Source organism: Pan troglodytes, chromosome 15, assembly GCF_028858775.2.
Source record: "Pan troglodytes isolate AG18354 chromosome 15, NHGRI_mPanTro3-v2.0_pri, whole genome shotgun sequence".
Lineage (NCBI taxonomy): Eukaryota > Metazoa > Chordata > Mammalia > Primates > Hominidae > Pan > Pan troglodytes.
In genome coordinates this window covers 86,704,482-86,725,882 of record NC_072413.2, presented here as the reverse complement: position 1 = coordinate 86,725,882, position 21,401 = coordinate 86,704,482, and the positions used below count along the sequence as shown (strand labels likewise).

The 21,401-nt window shown below is 35.5% G+C and overlaps 1 protein-coding gene across 13 annotated transcripts in view; it reads left to right on the top strand.

The window, feature by feature from the left end:
* The window catches only part of EML5 (EMAP like 5), a 182,342-nt gene that overhangs the window by 75,808 nt on the left and 85,133 nt on the right, over positions 1-21,401 (top strand). For all 13 annotated transcript variants that reach the window (XM_016926543.4, XM_054666214.2, XM_016926544.4 and 10 more), the window contains 7 exons: positions 1,069-1,325; positions 3,782-3,994; positions 11,218-11,385; positions 12,056-12,162; positions 12,665-12,783; positions 15,016-15,202; positions 20,682-20,790. In XM_016926543.4, the coding sequence (XP_016782032.1) occupies positions 1,069-1,325; positions 3,782-3,994; positions 11,218-11,385; positions 12,056-12,162; positions 12,665-12,783; positions 15,016-15,202; positions 20,682-20,790 (1,160 nt within the window). The remainder of the gene's footprint in view (positions 1-1,068; positions 1,326-3,781; positions 3,995-11,217; positions 11,386-12,055; positions 12,163-12,664; positions 12,784-15,015; positions 15,203-20,681; positions 20,791-21,401) is intronic.

Below are 21,401 nucleotides of genomic sequence, written 5' to 3'. Positions count from 1 at the left end.
GGGCTCATTTTTCTATTTCTATTTCTAATACTATGTTGGTTAGTGTAATCAGTAAGTACTGTAATTAACAGGCCCACAGCTGTACAGTGACTCAAATACAACTGAAGATTAATTCTTGCACATGTGTAACAGAAGTCAATGAAGGCAAAATTTTTCTGGAGAAAAGTCTCTGACACTGATTGAAAATAAGAATTTTTACTTCCTCCTACCTTTTCTCCCTCCCTCTGCTTCTCCTCCTCCTGCCCACAAACTCCACAACTTTGGAAACTCCGTGGTGTTTTACTACATATTTATCCATCTTTTGGTTGTTACTAATATCTGTATTATTTTGGATACTCAATAAGAAGTCATCATTGAAAAAAAGTTCCACTTCACTGGTCAACATGGTCCCTAAGGGAGGAATGTGTGTTCTATGTAAAAACGTCAAAAAAATTAGCCGGGTATGGTGGTGTGCACCTGTAATCCCAGCTACTCGGGAGGCTGAGGTATGAGGTGAGAATCTCTTGAACCCCAGAGGTGGAGGTTGCAGTGAGCCGAGATCATGCCACTGGACTCCAGCCTAAGCAACAGAGCGAGACTCTGTCTCAAAAAAAAAAAAAAAAAAGTATTACTGAAGTAATATAGATGAATTCATCCTTTATTATTTCCTAAATGTAATTTTGCACATTTAGCTCCTTACAAAAAAAAATTGTTTGAAAATTATAGTGTTTAAATTAAACATTTTTCATAAACTCCATATTTACAAAGAACTTCTTTTACCATAAAAATCTATTACTTTATTTCCTTTATTCTTTATTAACTCCAGAAATTTAGTATGGATCTCTGAAGTACTTAAAGTAATTTAGAAACTGAAATTCAGCATTTTCCTGTACGTCTGGCATATATTGTTTCCATGTATTTCTGTTCAGCAGCGTATTGTTGCTGAATTAATACTACTTGTGTTATTTATGTTTACTTTATAGTTTATAAACACTTGATACAGCTTCACGGTCATTTTAGACATGTTTGAAATGGCATTAATTCTGTTGTGACTTCTGTTCATGTAGTCTCATTTTTTCTTTTTAACAGAGATATGACGGAAGTTGTACATATTAAAGATAGGAAGGAGGCAATTCATGAGTTAAAATATTCACCAGATGGAACTTACCTTGCTGTTGGATGCAATGACAGCTCGGTTGATATTTATGGAGTTGCTCAGCGTTATAAAAAAGTTGGCGAGTGTTTGGGATCCCTTAGTTTCATCACTCATCTGGACTGGTCTTCAGACAGTAGATATTTGCAGACAAATGATGGAAATGGGAAAAGACTTTTTTATAGAATGCCAGGTAACAATTTCTAGCAAATTATAGATTTGTAGTGCCTATACAATATTTTAGAGTTTTACTGGAAGCAGAGTGTAAGTTACATTTCATCATAGGAAATCAAAGAAGATCTGAGCTAATATTTCAGGCATTGTAGACTTTTCTACAATATAATACAATGTATTATTGTATTCTACAATAATTCTACAATATAATACAATAAGGCTGCCTTATTATATTGAAATCCTTTTGGGTTTTTTCTCAACTCTATTGAGGTATAATTGACATTAAAAATTGTATATATTGAAAATTTACAATGTAATGTTTTGATAGATACATTGTGAAACCATTTCCACAATCAAGCTAAATGATGTATCTGTCACTTCACAGTTACCATTTTTGTGTGTGTGTGGTGAGAACATTTAAGTTCCACTCTCTTAGCAAATTTCGGGTATATCATACAGTAACAGCATTATTAACTGTACTCAACAAGCTGTATATTAGATCTTCTGAATTTATTCATCCTGTATAACTGAAACTTATATCTCCTTATATCCACCCCGGCCCCCACCAACCTCTGCCTCTCCCAGTCCCTGGCAACTACTACTATAAATCCTTTGGTTCTTAATTAAAACTGCTTTGGCTGGAGGATCTAAAACAGATTCTCTTTTTATTGAATACCATACCATGAGTATAGTGTATGGTAAAGTACCACTGTATCTTAGTCAAAAATGCCATTTTTATGGGTGGAACTAATTAAGTGAATATAATTACTAGAAATGTGTGACCAATACATTTTTTTTGTGTTTATCTCAAATAAACTTTGCAGGCTGGGCATAGTGGCTCACGCCTGTAATCCCAGCACTTTGGGAGGCCACAGTGGACCGATAGCTTGAGCCCAGGAGTTTGAGACCAGCCTGGGCAACATGGCGAAACCCTGCCTTTACTAAAAATACAAAAACTAGCCAGGCATGGTGGTATGCACCTGTGGTCCCAGCTATTCGGGAGGTCGGGATGGGAGGGTCATTTGAGCTTGGGAGGATAAGGCTGCAGTGAGCCGTTATGTTGCCACTGCATTCCAACTATGCCACAGATTAAGAGGCTGTCTCAAAAAAAAAAAACAAATAAACTTTGCAAATATTAATAATATAACTAACTAACTTTGAAAAACAGAATTGCAACCAAAGATTTTAAAAGAGAGGAATAGGCTATGTGCAGTGCCTCACGCCTGTAATCCCAGCACTTTGGGAGGCCAAAGTGGAAGGATCTCTTGAGCCCAGGAGTTTGAGAACAGCCAGGGAACATGGTGAGACCACATGTCTACCAAAAAAAAAAAAAAAAATGAGCAGGGTGTGGTGGCATGCACCTGCAGTGAGAGGATCATTTGAGCTGGGAGTTCAAGGCTGCTGGGAGCCAAGATCGTGCCAGTGAACTCCAGCCTGGGTGAAAGAGCAAGACCGTGGCTCTAACTAAACAAATAAGTAAATAAATTAGCAAGTGAGTGAGTGCATGAATGGATGGAATAAAAGCAGAATCATCAAAATATTACCTATTAGTATTTTTTTTTTTTTTGAGACGGAGTTTCGCTCTGTTGCCCAGGTTGGAGTGTAGTGGCATGTTCTTAGCTCACTACAGCCTCTGCCTCCCGGGTTCAGGTGATTCTCCTACCTCAGCCTCCCGAGTAGCTGAGATTACAGGTGCCCACCACCATGCCCAGCTAATTTTTGTATTTTTAGTAGAGATGGAGTTTTACCATATTGGCCAGGCTGGTCTTGAACTCCTGACCTTCAGTGATCTGCCTGTCTCGGCCTCCCAAAGTGCTGGGATTACAGGTGTGAGCCACTGCACCCAGCCACTGCATAGTACTTTATTTGTTGTGACGCTTAGGGAATTAGTCACTATCTTCCAATAACCTATTATATAAAATTAGCTGCATAATTCAATTAATGCATCTCCCCAAAAGTTTTTCATTAACAGTCTATATGTAATGAAGACTGACTGGGTCCTAAAGTCCTCTTACCTAATGTAAATATATTATCCTACACTCATCCTTTCTTCTTGGTCTTTTCCAGTTCTCTCTTTTTCCTCAACTATGTATCTTAGGCTTCTTTTTTAATACCTGATTTGCCACTTTCTCATAGCTTTTACCTTTTTTATAACTTACCCTGTTATGACTAATCTGTATCATTTTTTAAATAAGATTCAGTTTTATTCTCCACATAATTGAACCTGCTAAGCTAATCATTCAAGGCAATGTGTGTCTCTGAATCAGTATAATTTCTGTAGTAGCTTTTTATAAATTTCTTGCATTTAGTTTTCTTTTCTCTTAACCCAAACTTACCTACCTATTTATGTATTTTCCTCTAAGTGGGGTGGGAAGATACATTAAATTTTGGAATTTACTATGTTCTCAGTACAGTTTAGGCTTGAGAAAATCAAATGAAATAACTTCTTAAATTAAGACTCTGATTTATTTTTAGGAGGAAAGGAAGTGACAAGTACAGAAGAAATAAAAGGTGTTCATTGGGCTTCATGGACATGTGTTTCAGGCCTTGAAGTAAATGGAATTTGGCCCAAGTATTCAGATATCAACGATATAAATTCAGTAGATGGAAATTATATTGGCCAAGTTTTAGTTACAGCTGATGACTATGGAATTATAAAATTATTCCGATATCCATGTTTAAGAAAAGGTACCTTTTCTTTCAAAATATTAAGTAACCTCTCTCTCACAGAAGACTTTTGTGTTCTTGCAGAAAATTAGTCTTGAGATAAAGGATTTCATATTTTTTAAAATTACACTGATTGGTGAAGGGTTTCATTTTGCTAATTCAAAAATTATTGTCATATGCTGCATTTATTTTGGTCATGAAATTTTATTAGAAAATTCTTTTTGAATTCATATGTTGTTATGAATGCACTATATCTCTTTCTTTTCAAAGAAACATTTTTCTTTTCACTTCGTGAATTTTTTCATAGAGTCAGACTGTACAATGATGGTTGTATTTTTTTTTTTTTTTGAGACAGGGTCTCACTCTGTTGCCCAGGCTGGAGTGCAGTGGTGATCTCTGCTCACTGCAGCCTCCACCTCTTGGGTTCCATCAACCCTCCTGCCTCAGCTTCCCAGGTAACTGGGATTACAGGCATGCGCCACCATTCCCAGCTAATTTTTGTATTTTTAGTAGAGACAGGGTTTCACCATATTGGCCAGGCTGTGTCTTAAAGTCCTCACCTCAGGTGATCTCCCCACGTCAGCCTCCCAGAGTACTAGGATTACAGGCATGAGCAGGGTCTGATATGGTTTAGCTTTGTGTCCCCAGCCAAATCTCATTTTGAATTGTAATCTCCAGGTGTTAAGGGAGGAACCTGGTGAGAAGTGATTGGATTATGGGGGCAGTTTCCTCTATGCTGCTGTTGTGATAGTGAGTGAATTCTCACGAGATCCAATGGTTTTATAAATGGTAGTTTTTCCTGTGATCTCATGCACTTCTCCTTCATGCCACCCTGTGAAGAGGGTGCCTTGCTTCCCCTTCACCTTCTGCCATGATTGTAAGTTTCCTGAGGCCTCCCCAGCCATGCTGAACTGTGAGTCAATTAAATCTCTTTCCTTTATAAATTACTCAGCCTTGGGCAGTTCTTTATAGCAGTTTGAAAATGGACTAATACATAGTCTTATCATTTGGTTATTTTCTATGTATTTTATATATCACCTCTTTTTCTTGGATCTCTTCTAAAATGATATGAATCATTCTGTTCATAGATCTGGGATAATTAAATAAAATGTTAGGTATCATTTATTTATTCCATGCCTATTTCATAAAGTATTTGAGTCAGCTCATAACAAGTCCGTAAGTACTAAAGTAACTGTACAAATAGAGAATCAGTATCAGGGGAAATATAAATAGAAATACCATATTCAAACTAGATAAAGAAAATGACAGTAGTCAAACATCAAATTTGATTCTGAGCTTCTTGGAAACCAAAAATAAAGCAGTGCACAAAATAGTTTTCATTGTACATTTAAAAAAAAAAAGCAACTTACTCCTCTAGCAAATCAAAGTTTCTTTGGAAAATTTTCGAGGAACTTTCCTGAGGTATGGGACTTTATGTTAGATGTAGTGAATGTGTATTCCTAGAGCATCAACACCTGTAACAGATGCAGTAGTGATTTTCACCTGGCTTGTTGATACAAGGTGTTGGGCAAACATTAAAAATGTAGCTTAGTAAAGGTGATTTTTGGAAACAGCTAAAATAGTTTGATTCAAATATATAATCTGCTGATGTCAAACTTAAGGGCTCAATTTTTCCAGAAGCCCAGGCTGGTATTTCTGTTGTGCCTCTAAGGTAAAGTGATGAGTTTAAGATCTTGCCAGCTTGGCCAGGCGCGGTGGCTCACACTTATAATCCCAGCACTTTAGGAGGCTGAGGCAGGCGGATCACAAGGTCAGAAGATCGAGACCATCCTGGCTAACACTGAAACCCTGTCTCTACTAAAAAATAGAAAAAATTTAGCTGGGCGTGGTGGCGGGCGCCTGTAGTCCCAGCTACTCAGGAGGCTGAGGCAGGAGAATGGCGTGAACCTGGGAAGCAGAGCTTGCAGTGAGCCGAGATCGCACTGCTGCACTCCAGCCTGGGGGACAGAGCGAGACTATGTCTCAAAAAAAAAAAAAAAAAAAAAAAAAAGATCTTGCTGGCTTGCCATGTTATTGATTCCTGCCTGTGAGATGTCAGCTTCCTAGGTACATGTGAAGATATTTCACTAAGTATGTTAATAAAGGTGTGTTAGTCTGTTTTCACACTGCTATAAAGAACTTCCTGACACTGGGTAATTTATTTTTTAAAAATGAGGTTTAATTGACTCACAGTTCCTCATGGCTGGGGAGGCCTCAGGTAACTTACAGTCATGGCAGAAGGTGAAGGGGAAGCAAGGCACAACTTAAACGGCAGCAGGAGAGAGAGTGGGAACAATGGAGGGAACTGCTGAACACTTTTAAACCATCAGATCTCGTGAGAACTCACTCACTGTCACGAAAACAGCATGGGGGAAACTGCCCCCATGATTCGATCACCTCCCACCAGGTCTCTCCTTCAACACATGAGGATTACAATTCGAGATGAGATTTAGGTGGGGACACAGAGCCAAACCATATCAAAAGACTGGCTAAATATCTAACAATTAAAGTACCCTATTTCTGAGTCCCACCACATAGCCAGGACATGAGAGTCACCATGCACAACAAATTTTAAGATGATACTTGCCTGGTTATGAAGTGTGAGATTCAGTAGTAGTCATGATGATCTTCCTCTTAGACGTTGCTCCTACTTATTGTTTCACATACTGACCTCTATGCAAAAACAAAAATGCTTTAATCTTCTTAGTTTTCTTAGTCAAGTGAATAGGATTTATTGATTATTTTTATCATTTGCAAGAGAGAAGTCGATGTTATTGCACAATAATTTTATTTCATTTATAAAATATGTAGTAGTTCTTTGAACTGCTGTGTGAATATTTTACCAAAGCCTAAGAAAATTAGTCTTGTCTAAGAGATTATTCACTCCTTCAAGGACATAAGTATAAATTGCTTCTCTTTTTTGTTTCCCATTTGTTAGCTTTTTTGTTAGTAATTTATTTTCTAGTAAGGATGATTTCTATTTCTAGGCACTTGTGAGTCAGCTTGAGATTGTAGCTAGGTAAGTGGGAAAGACAGAATACGACTACTGCATTTTTAATGGATTAATATAAGTATTTTAAGATTTTATGTTTTGCAGACCACTTAGGCCAAAAAAGATTATGTATTAATTGAATTCACATAATTACATACCTTGAAGTTGGCAGTATTACTAGAAATATACTCTTTCTTTTAGATTAATTATTAAGTTGCATTGCTAGTCCAACTTAGAAAAATGTAGCTGGTGTATTAATATATTTTAGATATCCACTCAGGTAATATTCATTAGGTGACTTCTTAGAAGTGCAGCATTTACAAAATGTGGACTTTAAATAATAGAAGTAGTTTATGTTATAGAATCATTGTAATTGAAACAAAAAATATACGAAGTTAGCTCAAAGAGAGAATGATCATATGAACCACATATACCCTACATACTGCACTTTAATTTCAGCCCAAAGCATTCCACCCCTCTTCATATTTTTTTCTTCATTATCATCCTCTTTTTCTCTAGTTTCACCTGCTCTTGACCATATCTCTCTGAAAGAATCCAGGACTCTTCCTAGGCAGCAGCATAGGGGCTGTGGTGGACAGTGAGCAGGTCAGGGTCAGGGAGAATGGAGAGGTGAGGGCAGAGTTACGTTAGCCCATCACCTCCATCACTGTTAATAATGGCCAAGACCCCCTCTGTACTTCTTGTTGACAAATGAAAACTTATATTTGGAGAAAATATCATTTAGATTCCAGGAAATTCATAGGAAAAACCAAATATCTAACAAAGAAAAATTTATAACGGGGACTGATTCAGTGCTGTTTTCCATATTGTTGCATGTAGCTTTAATGCCTTTTTTTTCACTGCTGCAAAATATTGTGTTGTAAGTATATGCTGCAATTCATGCATTTATTCTCCTGTCATTGGACATTTGAGTCATTTCCCATCTTTTGATATTAAATGCAGGTTTCTCAAAGGAGTGAAATAACTAGGAGTGAAATTTCTGGGTCATGGAGAATGTGAACGTTATAAGAAAATACCTAAATATTTTCCAAAGTGGTTATCCAGTTTTACAAAGCCTGTTGATTCAGCACTTGATATTGCTATACTTTCTAACTTTTGCAAACCCAGTTGGTGTAAATGATGTCACATTGAGGTCTTAATTTCCATTTGTCTGACTACAAATGAGGTTAACCATCTTTTAAAATATGTTTTGGTCTTCTGTGTTTTCTCCTCTATCAAACATGGGTTCATATCTCTTTCCTATTTTCTGTTGGGTTATTTCTTTTATTGATCTCTAAGAATTACTTTATATACTCTAATAATACAAATGCTTTGTAATTTTTATAGTTTGCAAATATCTTTTCCCAGTTTTTGGCTTGCCTTTTTATTTTCTTAATGATGTGTTTTCTTGGCCAGTTCTTAATTTCAGTGTAGTCAAGTCTATTTCTCTTTCTTTTCTTATAGGTAGTGTAGTTTTGTATATTAAGAAATTCTTACTTTTACTAGGGTCAGAAAGATATTTTCATATATTTATATATTCCCATATCTAGAAGTTTAATATCATTAAAACATAGTTAAATGGAAAAAAATCTTTTGTCATATTGATACCATATATTGAAAATATTTAGTTCATATTACCCTTGTGTGAAAATACACATTAAAACACATTAGAAAAGAAATGGAATCATTGAAACACAAATATTTTAGTATATTTCTTTATCCTTACCAAGAATTTTCATCCTCTTTTAAATTAGGAAGCTTCTATGATCATTATAGTTTGTCTTGATAAATTTTTTCTCTGAGGTATTTGTACTAATTGATGATACACTGTTTAGGCCTTAACTATTCTTATTACTGAATCATTTTTATCATAGTTTTCATAATCAAAAGGTACCTTGTGAGCATATAATCCAATTTACATTTAAAAATGAGAAAATGGAGTCCAAAAGAGGTTTGGTGGAATGCTCAGACTTCCGTGCTATTAAATGATGCTCAAGCACTAGTCTTTTGATTTCAATTCTAATATTCTTTAAGGCACATCAAACTTTTGCCCTCTTCTGTGCATTATAGGGGTTGGAATCATGTTCATGCCCTCTCAGTTTCCTTTACTACTCTTTCCTACATTACAGTCTAGCATTCCAACTCAAAAGTCCAAGCAGAGCAAAAGGAAATATAATCTTTGCTTTTCCTTTCTTTTTCTCTTTCTTCAAATATCTAGTGAGTGTTTGCTATATACCAGGCACCAGAGATATATATTAAACAAGACACCACTGCTGTCTTTAAAGAGCTTATAGTTTTATTGGAGGAGTTAACAAGTAAATAGACTATTACATTTCAGTGTTATATAAATATAATCACAAGGGGTAATCACAGAGAATTCTGGAAGCATGTAACTTGGTCTTGGTGAGTCAAGGTCATTTCATGAAAGATATATCTAGGTTCACTTCTAAGATACCCATTTATCAGAACAAGTTATTAAAAATTAAACTGGTTATTAAAAAATTAATACAGTCCCATTGACTAAAAATACTGGTTTCTCTTAGACTTATTTTACAACTTTCTTGTTTAGCTGCCTTGGTTTATCCAAGAGGGTCTTTGAGAAGTCCCAAAGAAAAGTTTGGAAGGGACTTACAGGATTATTTGTACCTCTCTCTATCACTCAGTATAGGCAGATCAGATGCTGAGATAACTCTTTAATTGTCCTAACATAACAAATTAGTAGATCTTAGAACTTGGAATTTTATTTGTTAGAATTTCTGGCTTTAACTTTTCAGACTCTCTGATGCCTAAGAGTGCTTAAGGGTTGCATCAAAGGTAGTAGAAGTAGCCAAAGCCCTCTTGACAGGCAAGTAATGCATTCCTATATAAGAGCCCTTACCTCATAGGACTTTGCTGGGCTGAACTATGCGAAGTTAAATTAGTGACTTATATTAAGCTACATAAAAAATTTATTCCTAAAATAACAGTATTACTATTAAGCAGCAGTAAATTATAACTTTAGATGAGTTTTGATTCTATCTTATGCATTAATTACGATAGTTATCTTAAATTAATGACTAAGATGAAAGTTTTTCTCCAGAATTTCATTGATGGGGCTTTGACATCCTGATATACAAGTCTTCTATAACTTAATATAAAGTGTTTAAAACAATATCAAAATGAAGCTAAGCATCATTGTATCCTGTGTATTTTAATAAGAATATCTATATAATGCCACATACCAGGAGGAGGAGATAGACAATATATTCTAAAAATATATTCCTGTCAGATGTAGTGGCTCATGCCTGTAATCCTGACACTTTGGGAGGCTAAGGCAGGAGGATTGCTTGAGCCCAGGAGTTCGAGACCAGCCTGGGCAACATAGCAAGACCCTGTCTCTGCCACAAATAAATAAATAAATAAATAAAATATATCCCTGTTATCACATAGATTTTTAAGAAAATTAACCACAAAGTTAAATGATTCCTTTATTATTGGAGAAATTGGGTGTATACCACCGTAGCCAAATGATGCAGCTTAACATCTCTAATGATAGAACTGACCATATCCCCTGAAATGACATATCCAAAAGGATACAACATTGCCCTTACCCAAAACACATCACCTGAATCTAATCATGAGGAGGCATTAGACAAAACCCAAATTGAAAGATATTTTTTAAAATATCTGGATTTTTAAAATGATTATAAAGGACATTGTTCGAACAACTGGGCATATTTGACTTTGATTAATATGATGCATTACATTGATTGACTTTTTAATGTCGAACCAAACTTGCATTCCTGGCATAAATCTCATTTGATTATGTTGTGTAATCCTTTTTATATATTGCTGAATTCATTTTGCTAATATTTTATTGATGACTTAAGTCTTAAAAGGATCCTCTGGCTGCTTGGGTTGAGAATAATGGGGGTAAGGTCTAGTTGATTAGTCCTTTGAATTTCACTTAAGCCCAAAGGCCTCAGGCCAAAACATTCAAATGTTTTAATATAAAAACAGTTGATCCCCAGGTTTTTCTCAAAGTGATAAGATAATGCCTCGCAGCCTTTGTGGTTCCTTGTGAATCAGCAGAGGAGATATTTGCATTCCTTGATACAGATTCATTCATTTGTTCAATTTTTGAGTCAGCATTTTTCCCATTTGTTTATAATTCAGATAGAAGGATGATACAGTGGTTCATATATAAAAATTGTTTTAAATGGTATTTTGTTTAGCATTTGTTTATCAATTTAAAGATATATTTTTATTATAGGGGCCAAGTTTAGAAAATATATTGGCCATTCAGCTCACGTAACTAATGTCAGATGGTCACATGATTATCAGTGGGTTATTTCTATTGGTGGAGCAGATCACTCTGTCTTTCAGTGGAAATTTATTCCTGAAAGAAAACTGAAAGATGCTGTTCACATAGCACCCCAAGGTGAGTAGTATGCATTAGCTAAACAGTTTCCCTGTCAAATAATTCTTCAGTAACCCCCAAATAACAATTTTATATTAAAGTATAATCTGGCCTCATAAGTTAACAGTGTAGTTTGTTATTAGTAGAAATTTCAAGTTAAAATATTAGTTCTATATGTTTAAAGTTAGATGTCACAGAGTGTGAAATACAAAGTAATTTTGATTGCGTTTTAATCTATCAAATAATGAGTGAAGAAACAGTTATATTAATAGCAAAACAAACATTTAATATATCCTTTGAGAGATGGGTATCTAGATTTTGTAAATGCTTTTATTGACAAAAATTATCTAATGTCAATTCATCTGTTGCATATAGTATTTTTAGCTATTTTTCATGTTAATTATAGGTTATATTCACTTATATTTGCACAGACATTTAAATTTGATGTAGCGGTCATTGGGGAGCCAGTGAAGGGATTTAAAGGAGCTATTGAGTTTGCAGTGAGTGGAGAGGAAGATAATCTGTAGTACAGTTTACTGACATCTGTGTCACTTGAATAGGTAATTTCATTTGATTGTTTTATGGCTTGTCTCCATGTCAACTGACATAGCTCTTAATCATTAATTTTTCAGTGCTGTTTTGAAAATGAATCTTCTTTAAACAAGTAACATTTCATTTTTAAAAATTACAGAAAGTCTGGCTGACTCTCATAGTGATGAATCAGATTCAGATCTGTCTGATGTTCCAGAACTGGATTCTGAAATTGAACAAGAGACACAGCTCACCTACCGTCGACAGGTAATTTTCCATATCACATGGTTTTTCTCTAAAAAGTCTAATTTCTTCTTTATCTTGCTCCCCGTTAGTCATCTGTTGTTATCTTTTGTGGCTTTAATTTCCCAAGCAATGTATGACTATGTTAGTTTTCCCACTGTCAGTGTTAGAGTACACTTGTGTAAAATTTTTTTATATTAAATGCTTGGTATATTAAGTATGCTTGCCTTCTATTTGCCTATAGGATTTTGTCATAGTATACTCACATTTATTCCTTTAACAATATTCTTTTATGAAGTATAAAAATTTCCTGGAACACTATGTATCTATTTGTCAGTGTGATATGTAGAAAATGTGAATTTGTTTGTTCTTTCCGAGGGAGTAAATTTCATGAATTACCTTTTCATTTAAGACTATTATTAAAGCTGTTGTTTTCAGACAATGTCTGAAAGTTATATTGGGAGTATACGAACACCTTTATTAATATATATTCTAAGAATATTTCTACTTGTATACATTTTTAAAGGTTTACAAAGAAGATCTACCTCAGCTTAAAGAACAATGCAAAGAGAAACAAAAAAGTGCTACTTCTAAAAGAAGAGAGCGGGCTCCAGGAAATAGTATTCGATTACACTTTGTTCACGGGTATAAAACAACTATCTTTCATTTATTTGTTTGAATTTTGGTTCACACTTACTAGCTTAACATCTCTAATGATAGAACTGACTGTATCCCCTGAAATGACATATCCGAAAGGATAGAACATTGCCCATGGGGAAAACACATCACCTGAATCTAATCATGAGGAGACATTAGACAAAACCAAATTGAAAGATATTTTTTAAAATATCTGGATTTTTAAGATGATTATAAAGGACATTGTTGGGACAACTGGGCATATTTGACTTAGAGTAATATATTACATTGTGTGTAATATATCATATTAATGATATGTGTGCTTTGTGACTTTAAACAAGTCACTTAACCTCTCTGTGTCTCTTTTTTTCTGTCTGTAAAATGGAGATAATAGTACTGTGTTAGTCCATTTCACATTGCTATAAAGGAATACCTGAAGCTGGATAATTTATAAGGAAAAGAGGTTTATTTGGCTCAGTGTTCTGCAGGCTGTACAAGCAGGGCACCAGCATCTGCTCAGCTTCTGGTGAAGCCTCAAGAAGCTTTTACTCATGGCAGAAGGCAAAGGGGGAGCAGGTGTGTTACATAGCAAGAGAGAGAGCAAGGAAAAAGGGATCAAAAGGGAAGGGGGTTTCTGGACTCTTTAAGCAATCAGATCTTGTATGAACTAATCAAGAGAGAACTCACTCATCACCAAGGGGATGGCACCAAGCCATTCATGAGGGATCAGCCCCCATGACCCAAACACTTCCCACCAGGCCTAATATCCCACACTGGGGATCACATTTCAGCATGGGATTTGGACAGCACAAATATCCGAATCGTATCAAGTACCTACCTTACAAGGTTCTGATGAGGAGTGAATAAGGCAATGCTAGTGGTGACTTACAACATTATGTGGCACATAATAAGCACTATGTAAGTGTTTATTAAATAAAAAATAAATTTGTCTTATGAAAGTTTCATATGTATGGAAATGGGCCTCTTTAAACAATTAAGTAAAATGTAAGAGATAATCATCTCCCCTCAATATGTCTAATTTGGAATGATATTGTGACTTCTTCTTGCATGAACATTTTTGCCTAAATGTTTTAATTTCACCAAAATACAGGTTCTGGATTCTCTTAGAACATCTGGCAATACGGGTCTCACATTTCAGCTTGACAGAAACAGATTTTCCAATCTGACTCTTTTCTACCATTCACCCAGCATTCATTCTCTTACCTGACTGATAATACTTATCAAGAATTTGAAAAAGGATTTAATTAGTACAAGTATTTTTTCTCTAGTGTTAAAATGGCAGTAGTTTCTATGCAGTTGTATTTTATGAATTGGGTTTCTTTGAAGTGCAAACCAAGGTTGCTATAAATAGACTTATATTGACCATTTTAAGATTTGACTACTTTGTCTTGGATGAGGATAATATTTTAAAATTGTAGTTTAAACTTATTTTTGGAATATATGTTGTATTCTCATGGTCCAACAATGTGTATAAAAGGGTACAGTTTGAAAATCTTTCTCCCACCTCTGCCCTCCCAGCCATCATTTCCCCTCTCTGCAGATAGTTACTGTTACTTAGTTTCAGAAATACTTATACAACAAATACAAATATATATTCTTTTCTATACCTTTTACTTATAAAAAGCAATTGTTTTTGTTTTATAGTATACAATTTTAATATTATACTTACGTAAATGGTAGTATACTATACATACTATTTTCTACCTTGTTTTTTTCACTCAGTATTATAGCTTAGATTTAGCTATTTGCAGTCCGAGCAGTTCATAAAAGTTTATTGGATCTGAGATGGTGGTATTTTTTTAATTGTTCAGGCTGGGCATGGTGGCTTACACCTGTAATCCCAGCACTTTGGGAGGCCAAGGTGGGTAGAGCTCAGGAGTTTGAGACCAGCCTGGGCAACATGGCAAAACCCCATCTCTATGAAAAATACAAAAATTAGCCAGGCATGGTGGCGCACAGCAGTAGTCCCAGCTACTTGGAGGGCTGAGGTGGGAGGATCGTTTGAGCCTAGGTGGTCAAAATTGCAGGGAACTGCAGTCACACCACTACACTTCAGCCTGAGTGACAGAGCGAGACCCCATCTCTTGAAAAAAAATTGTTTAGTATCCTGTAAAACTGGAAATTGAATGATTCACCCAAAGGGTACCTACTTCTCCCCTGTATATTCTGTATTGATCAGATAAAAGGCCAAAATTATATATGATTTGTTTTCTATATTAGTTACAGAGGTTATGACTGTCGAAGTAATCTGTTTTATACTCAAATTGGTGAAATTGTGTACCATGTGGCAGCAGTGGGTGTCATTTATAATCGACAGCAAAACACACAGCGTTTTTATCTGGGTCATGATGATGATATTCTCTGCCTAACTATTCATCCTTTGAAAGACTACGTGGCAACAGGCCAGGTAGGTTTGAAAGACTGACAATAAGCCAGATAAGCTACACCTTTGTTTGAGTTTAAATAAATTAATCACATATCTCTTTTATGTTCTAGGATATGAAGAGTAAAGAATTCTTTAGAATGAGTTTTATTTTCAGATTATAAATAAAATTTACCCCAAACTTTTTTCCTACAGTTTTAGAGTTTTTATTATTTTAATTCATATTATTTTAATTTAAATTTGGAACTCATAGCTCTGGCTTGTTTTATTTCTGTCATGATATTAATTTTTTAAATTAGTAAAATTAGAGAAAACATAAAGACTAGAAATCTGGTGTCTTTAGGTTGAGTTACCTAAAACAAATGTAAATTATTTAACAAATGTCCTGTGACAAACCAAAGGACTATGTCTCTTTATTTTACAACCATGATAGTAATCTATTCAGGTTTACCAAAGTAGAAAGCACAAATATTGAAATAAAAAACCCTGAGAAAATCTTAACTGATACCTCTCTATATGGATATTCTTAGAGAAGGAAGGGAAGAAATGATGTTTATAGATTCTTCCTTTGTGTAAGTACTTTACTAGTTTATTAATGTATATTTATTTTATTCTCACCTCAACCATGTGAGAGTAAAATTATTTCCTTCAGTCTACAAATGATGAGGTTTAGGTTTGGAGAAATTAAATAATTTGCTTAAGATCAATCAGTTAATAGGTAGTAAAGCCTAAAGCCTTCAGTCTGTCTGGCTTTAAACACTGTGTAAATATACCTTCTAGCTAGGATATGTGGAAAAGGGATCAACTTGCATCCTCCTATATAGCTTTCCTGAAAGGAGAGAAAACTCCTCCCTTTTTTCTTTCTCCCATTCTTCTTCCTTTTTCTTCCTTTCTTTGTGCCTCTCCTTACTTGCTCTTTCTCTCCTTCCTTTCCCTCTCCTTCTTCCTTTCTTTCATTCACTCAAAAACATTCATCAAGCACATTCTATGTACCAAGAAATGTGCTAGGAATATAAAGATAAATAAGACAACTTCTTGTCATGGTGAAAACTCATATTCTGAGTTGTGATACAGTGTCCTAAGTATAGAGCAGAGAAGCTTCTCTGATCTATATTTATGACAATACCTTAGCACTATTGATGTTTTGGGGCAGGTAATTATTTGTTGTGGGAGGCTGACCTATGCATTGTAGGATATTTAGCAACATCCCTGGTCTCAACCCATTAGATGCCAGTAACACCCACTTCCCTGAGTTGTGGCAACCTAAAATGTCTCCAGACAGTGCCCAGATGTCCCTTGGAGGGCAAAATCACCCTGTTTCTAAATGTAGAAATATGTACAAAGCCTGGTAGCAATGTAATGAAGAACTAATGATTAATTTTGCCCAGTAGAATCGAAGAAACCCTCATAGAGATGATGACATTTGAGCTGAGTTGTTTACCTGGCAGAGGGGAAGTTGGGGGAAAGCATTCTAAGTGTATTACAGCATCTGTAAAAGTAGGGCAAAAAAAAAAAAACCCCAGCTTATTTAAAGAACTATGAGTAACTCACAGTGTTCAAATCTTAGAATGCATTATGGACATTAGTTGAGGAACTAATCAGGAGGGTAGGTAGAGGTTAAAACTACCTGGTTATCCTATATATTAACACAAACTGGGTCTTGGATGCACAGTTGTATTTAATGGTTTATGATCTAACCTTTCCGGTACAGGCACTTTCTGAGAAACGTTTGTCCTCATTTGGGACATTTTGTTGTCAGGTTTTTGTGTTTGTTTTTGTGGGTATTTGCCTCATTCCACCTCTGAGTTTTCAGGTAGACAGATGTGATTAAAAACTCTGTTCTAAGGTGCTTGTTGTAGTGGAGTAATGGGTTTGCAGTAATAAGTCATGCTTTTCCACTGAAGGGGAGGGCTTGGGAATCCCTGAGACTAGATAAAGTTAAGTCGTTGGAAGAATTCCTTGATTGGAAATTTTTCCTTTGTGTTTTGATGCTTTATTTCCTGAAAATAACTCAGGGATGCTCCTGGTTTGTCCATCTACTGTTTTGATTCCTTGGATCCCACCCATTCTTTCACTTTAAGAAAAAAAACCAAATAATTGTTGCAGAGGTCTCTGTAGTTTGCAGCTTCCCTTTTGTAAGAAGCACTTTTCCCAAATAAAACAATTAAAAAAAAAAGAAATTTAGATGAAAAATCTAGAGAGTTTTGTCTTTTGGAGAATTAAATACAAAGAATAACCTCTTGTCAGGAACTGTGATCTTAAGTGGAAATGAAAGAATGTGAAAGAAACTTACCTGGAAAGTCGAATAACATGACTAATTGTACTATAATTTGGAAATTTTGTTTAATTCAGCAAATACTTGTTGAGTGCTTCCTATTCAAAAGCATTAAATGTTGTGGGGAAACACAGAGATAACTCAGACTGGCTGCCACTATCGGGAGCTCACAATGTAGTATAAGAATTGGACAAATTATTCTGTGTGTATATGTATATGTGTGTGTATATATGTGTGTGTGTATATATAGATATAATTCACTAAAAATACACTGATTTAGATGTCTTGTGGGCAAGTCAGATTCAACATATCTAAAATGGAGATAAATAGGATTAATCTTCCCTTCCAAACCTGTTCATCGTTTCGTGTTTCCTTCTTAGAACATAGCAGTGTATTAACTTGGTTGCCTAAGCCTGGAAGTTAATCTTGTTCTTCACCCCTAAAGCTAGTCAGTCCTCAAGTAGCACCCATTCTTTCACCTGAATATATATTTATTCTTTATCTTCAATATTCTTTTCATCTTTAATTTTTCCATATCTCTACTGACAATCAATGCTTCACAATTTCTAAAACATTACTATAGCCATTGGTCTCCTGCTTTTTTCCTTTATCCATTTTCCCCATTCACTAGTAATCTTTCTAAAAGTCTTAAAATTCTTTCATATTTATTAGTGTTAATAGCCTGTAGGCTGTCTAAACAGCTGTCTAAATAGCCACAAGCTATAAATGATAAGAGATAAAAAGGGGAGGTTGGAGAGTCAGACTTGGTTAAATGCAATTCAAGGCATAACATTAATGCAGAGTTGGAAGTTGACTACCAGTGCAATTCAAGGCATTTAACCAAGTCTGACTCTCCAACTCCCCTTTTTATCTCTTACTATTTGCCTCTTTGTAAACTATTTTTTTGCCTTCTGAGATAGATAGAATTTGTCCAACACGTATAATGCTATTTCACATCTTTTACTTAGTTCCTTCGTCTTGGAAAACTCTTCCCCTCCACTTCTATTCAACCTTCCAACTTTATCTAATTTCTGCTCCTTTTAAGACTTAGGCTAAGCCTATCTGAGAACTCTCCCAACCTCTCCCTTCTCCCCTTCATCCCTGAGTGAGATGCCCTAAGTGTACTTTAATAGTCTATACCTCATGGAATGTGATATTGAAATCCAAGCCTTTCCACTTATTCGCTACTGGCAAATTACCTAACCTCTCTTTACCTTCGTTCCTTCATCCTTTAAAATAAGGATGTTATCTGTTCCCATCTCGTAGAGTTGTTGTGATTGGTACATGAGTCAATGTTCGTAAGGTGCTTAGAACAGTTTCTGGCACATAAATTACTTCTCAGTGAGTGTTAGTCATCATCATAATTTCCAGGTGAGATGTCCAGTAGACAATTGAAAATGTAAGTCTTGGATTCAGAGGAAAAGTAACTGCTCGAGAGAAGGACTTAGGAGATATTTATTGATTTAACCACTGAAACTATAGAAGTGAGATACCTCAGGGCAAAAATGAAGAATGAGAAGACTGGAGAATTAAAGACCACCTTGGGAGAGGTTTGTATTTAAGTAACAGGTGAGGAAATTGAGAAGGAAACTCAGTAGTAGGAGTCAAGGAAGCTGGGCGCAGTGGCTCATGCCTGTAATCCTAGCACTTTCGAAAACTGAGGTGGCAGATCACTTGAGCCCAGGAGTTCAAGACCAGCCTGGACACGTAGTGAAACCCCATCTTTACAAAAAATACAAAAATTAGCCGGGCATGGTGGTGCATGCCTGTAGTCCCAGCTACTTGGGAAGTTGAGACAAGGAAGATCACTTGAGCCTGGGAGGCGGAGGTCGCAGTGAGCCAACATCATGCCATTTCACTTCAGCAGGGCAACAGGAGTGAAACCTTGTCTCAAAAAAAAAAAAAAAAAAAAAAAGGAAACTGGAGAACCGGAAGAGAGTAGTACAGTAAAATCATCAAAAGCATCAAATTCTGTAGAAGTTTTTATATAAAAAGAAAACTTAAAAGTTACTGGTACTACTGTGTACCCATAAAAAATGTTAAAAATTTTCTAAAAAGTTACTGGTAATGTTTGGCTGAATAACTTAGTGAAATATTGGCTGATTGCAGTGTTATTTGTTATATCTTTTTATAAAATCAACCTCGGCCGGGTGCGGTAGCTCACACCTGTAATCCCAGCACTTTGGGAGGCCGAGGCAGGCAGATCACCTGAGGTCGGGAGTTCGAGACCAGCCTGACCAACATGGAGAAACCCTGTGTCTACTAAAAATACAAAAAATTAGCCGGGTGTGGTGGCACATGCCTGTAATCCCAGCTACTTGGGAGGCTGAGGTAAGAGAATCGCCTGAACCCAGGAGGTGGAGGTTGCGGTGAGCCGAGATAGCGCCATTGCACTCCAGCCTGGGCAACAAGAGTGAAACTCCATCTCAAAAAAATAAATAAATAAATAAATCAGTCTCAAAATTAACTATAATTGACAGCTCTATTAATTATTTCAGGAGTTGTCTCTATATACAAAGATATTATATCTCTTTATGCTTATGGTTAAAGAAAGTGATTACTTGAGTCTAGAGGAATAATTAAGAATTGATAGTTTACCTGTGCATTAGTGAACATCATAAACCAAGTTAAAAAATAAGTGACAGAGTGCTGCAGTAGATTTGCCTTTTCAGGTCTATAGACATGCTTGGTACTTTAACCCCCTCTGAATATTTGTTTACCCCATTATTTTAGTCTAGAATTCTTTATATTCAAGTTCTGTGCTTTCTGAAGGCCCACCTCCAGTACCTTCTCTTCTATGGACTCATTCTGCACAGCCTTTTCATGTTCATTAAGCATCTATTAAGAGGTGTTTGTCTTTCATTGATAATGTCCTGTTTTTCCAGTGAGTTTGCAAAAGTTACCTGAATGTCTTATTGCTCGTTGTATCTAGCATACAAACAATAGATATTCAGTAAGCATTTATCATCTTTATTGATGAAATATATGATAAAAGTCACATAGTTTTAGTTACATCATTCCTGGAAACACTGAGCCTAGCCTCATTAGCTTTTGAACAAGCATAAGAAAAAAATATCAGTCACTTATATAGTTTGCTTTAAATTTTTATTTAGTAAATTTCTGTGGTAAATAAGTCAAGCTCTAAAAATCTCTTGTTTTATTTCCTTTTAGTAGATATGGAAATAAATAATTTAATTGTATTTAATAGCTTCTATAATTCTATTTTAGGTTGGTAGAGATCCCTCAATTCATATATGGGATACAGAGACCATTAAACCATTGTCCATATTAAAGGGGGGCCACCACCAGTATGGTGTTAGTGCCGTTGATTTCTCAGGTAAGGCTGTTTGCTGTCTCAGTAAGAATGAACAAAATGCAGAGGCAACACATAGCATTTTAATCTAAGTCAGTGTTACCTAAGCTTGTCATTTAGCTGTGACGTTCACAGTTTTTATCAAATGTGTATACTGTTATCCTTATCAAATACTATGAAAGTGTGGATTTGCTAGCTAGTTTATAATTATAACTTAATGAGTATAGTTTTAATACCTATTAAAATTTACATGTTTCTGTTAACATAAAAATGTTTATCTACGTAACAACCTAAATTCATCTCAGTTACCACAGATGGTTTGCATCTCCCACGGTGGGAGGGCACTGATCTCACTTACCGTTTTATAGTCAGAGTAAACTTTGAAAATGTTTAGGGTAAAAGGCTAGCAAAGAAAGAGTTGAGAATTGAAATACTTATTTTAGACATATTTATACAGTGACAATTTTAAACTGTCTTGTAAAAATAATTTCAGATCATATTAGCGCTTTTCTGTTTGTTTAAAAGTTTGACCACTACAGATAGATCTGCGGTGAAAGCTAGGGTGTGAATTGGGAAGAGGGAGGAAATACATTAATAGAGAATTCTGTATTAAGAAACAGTGAATTAATGCTTTT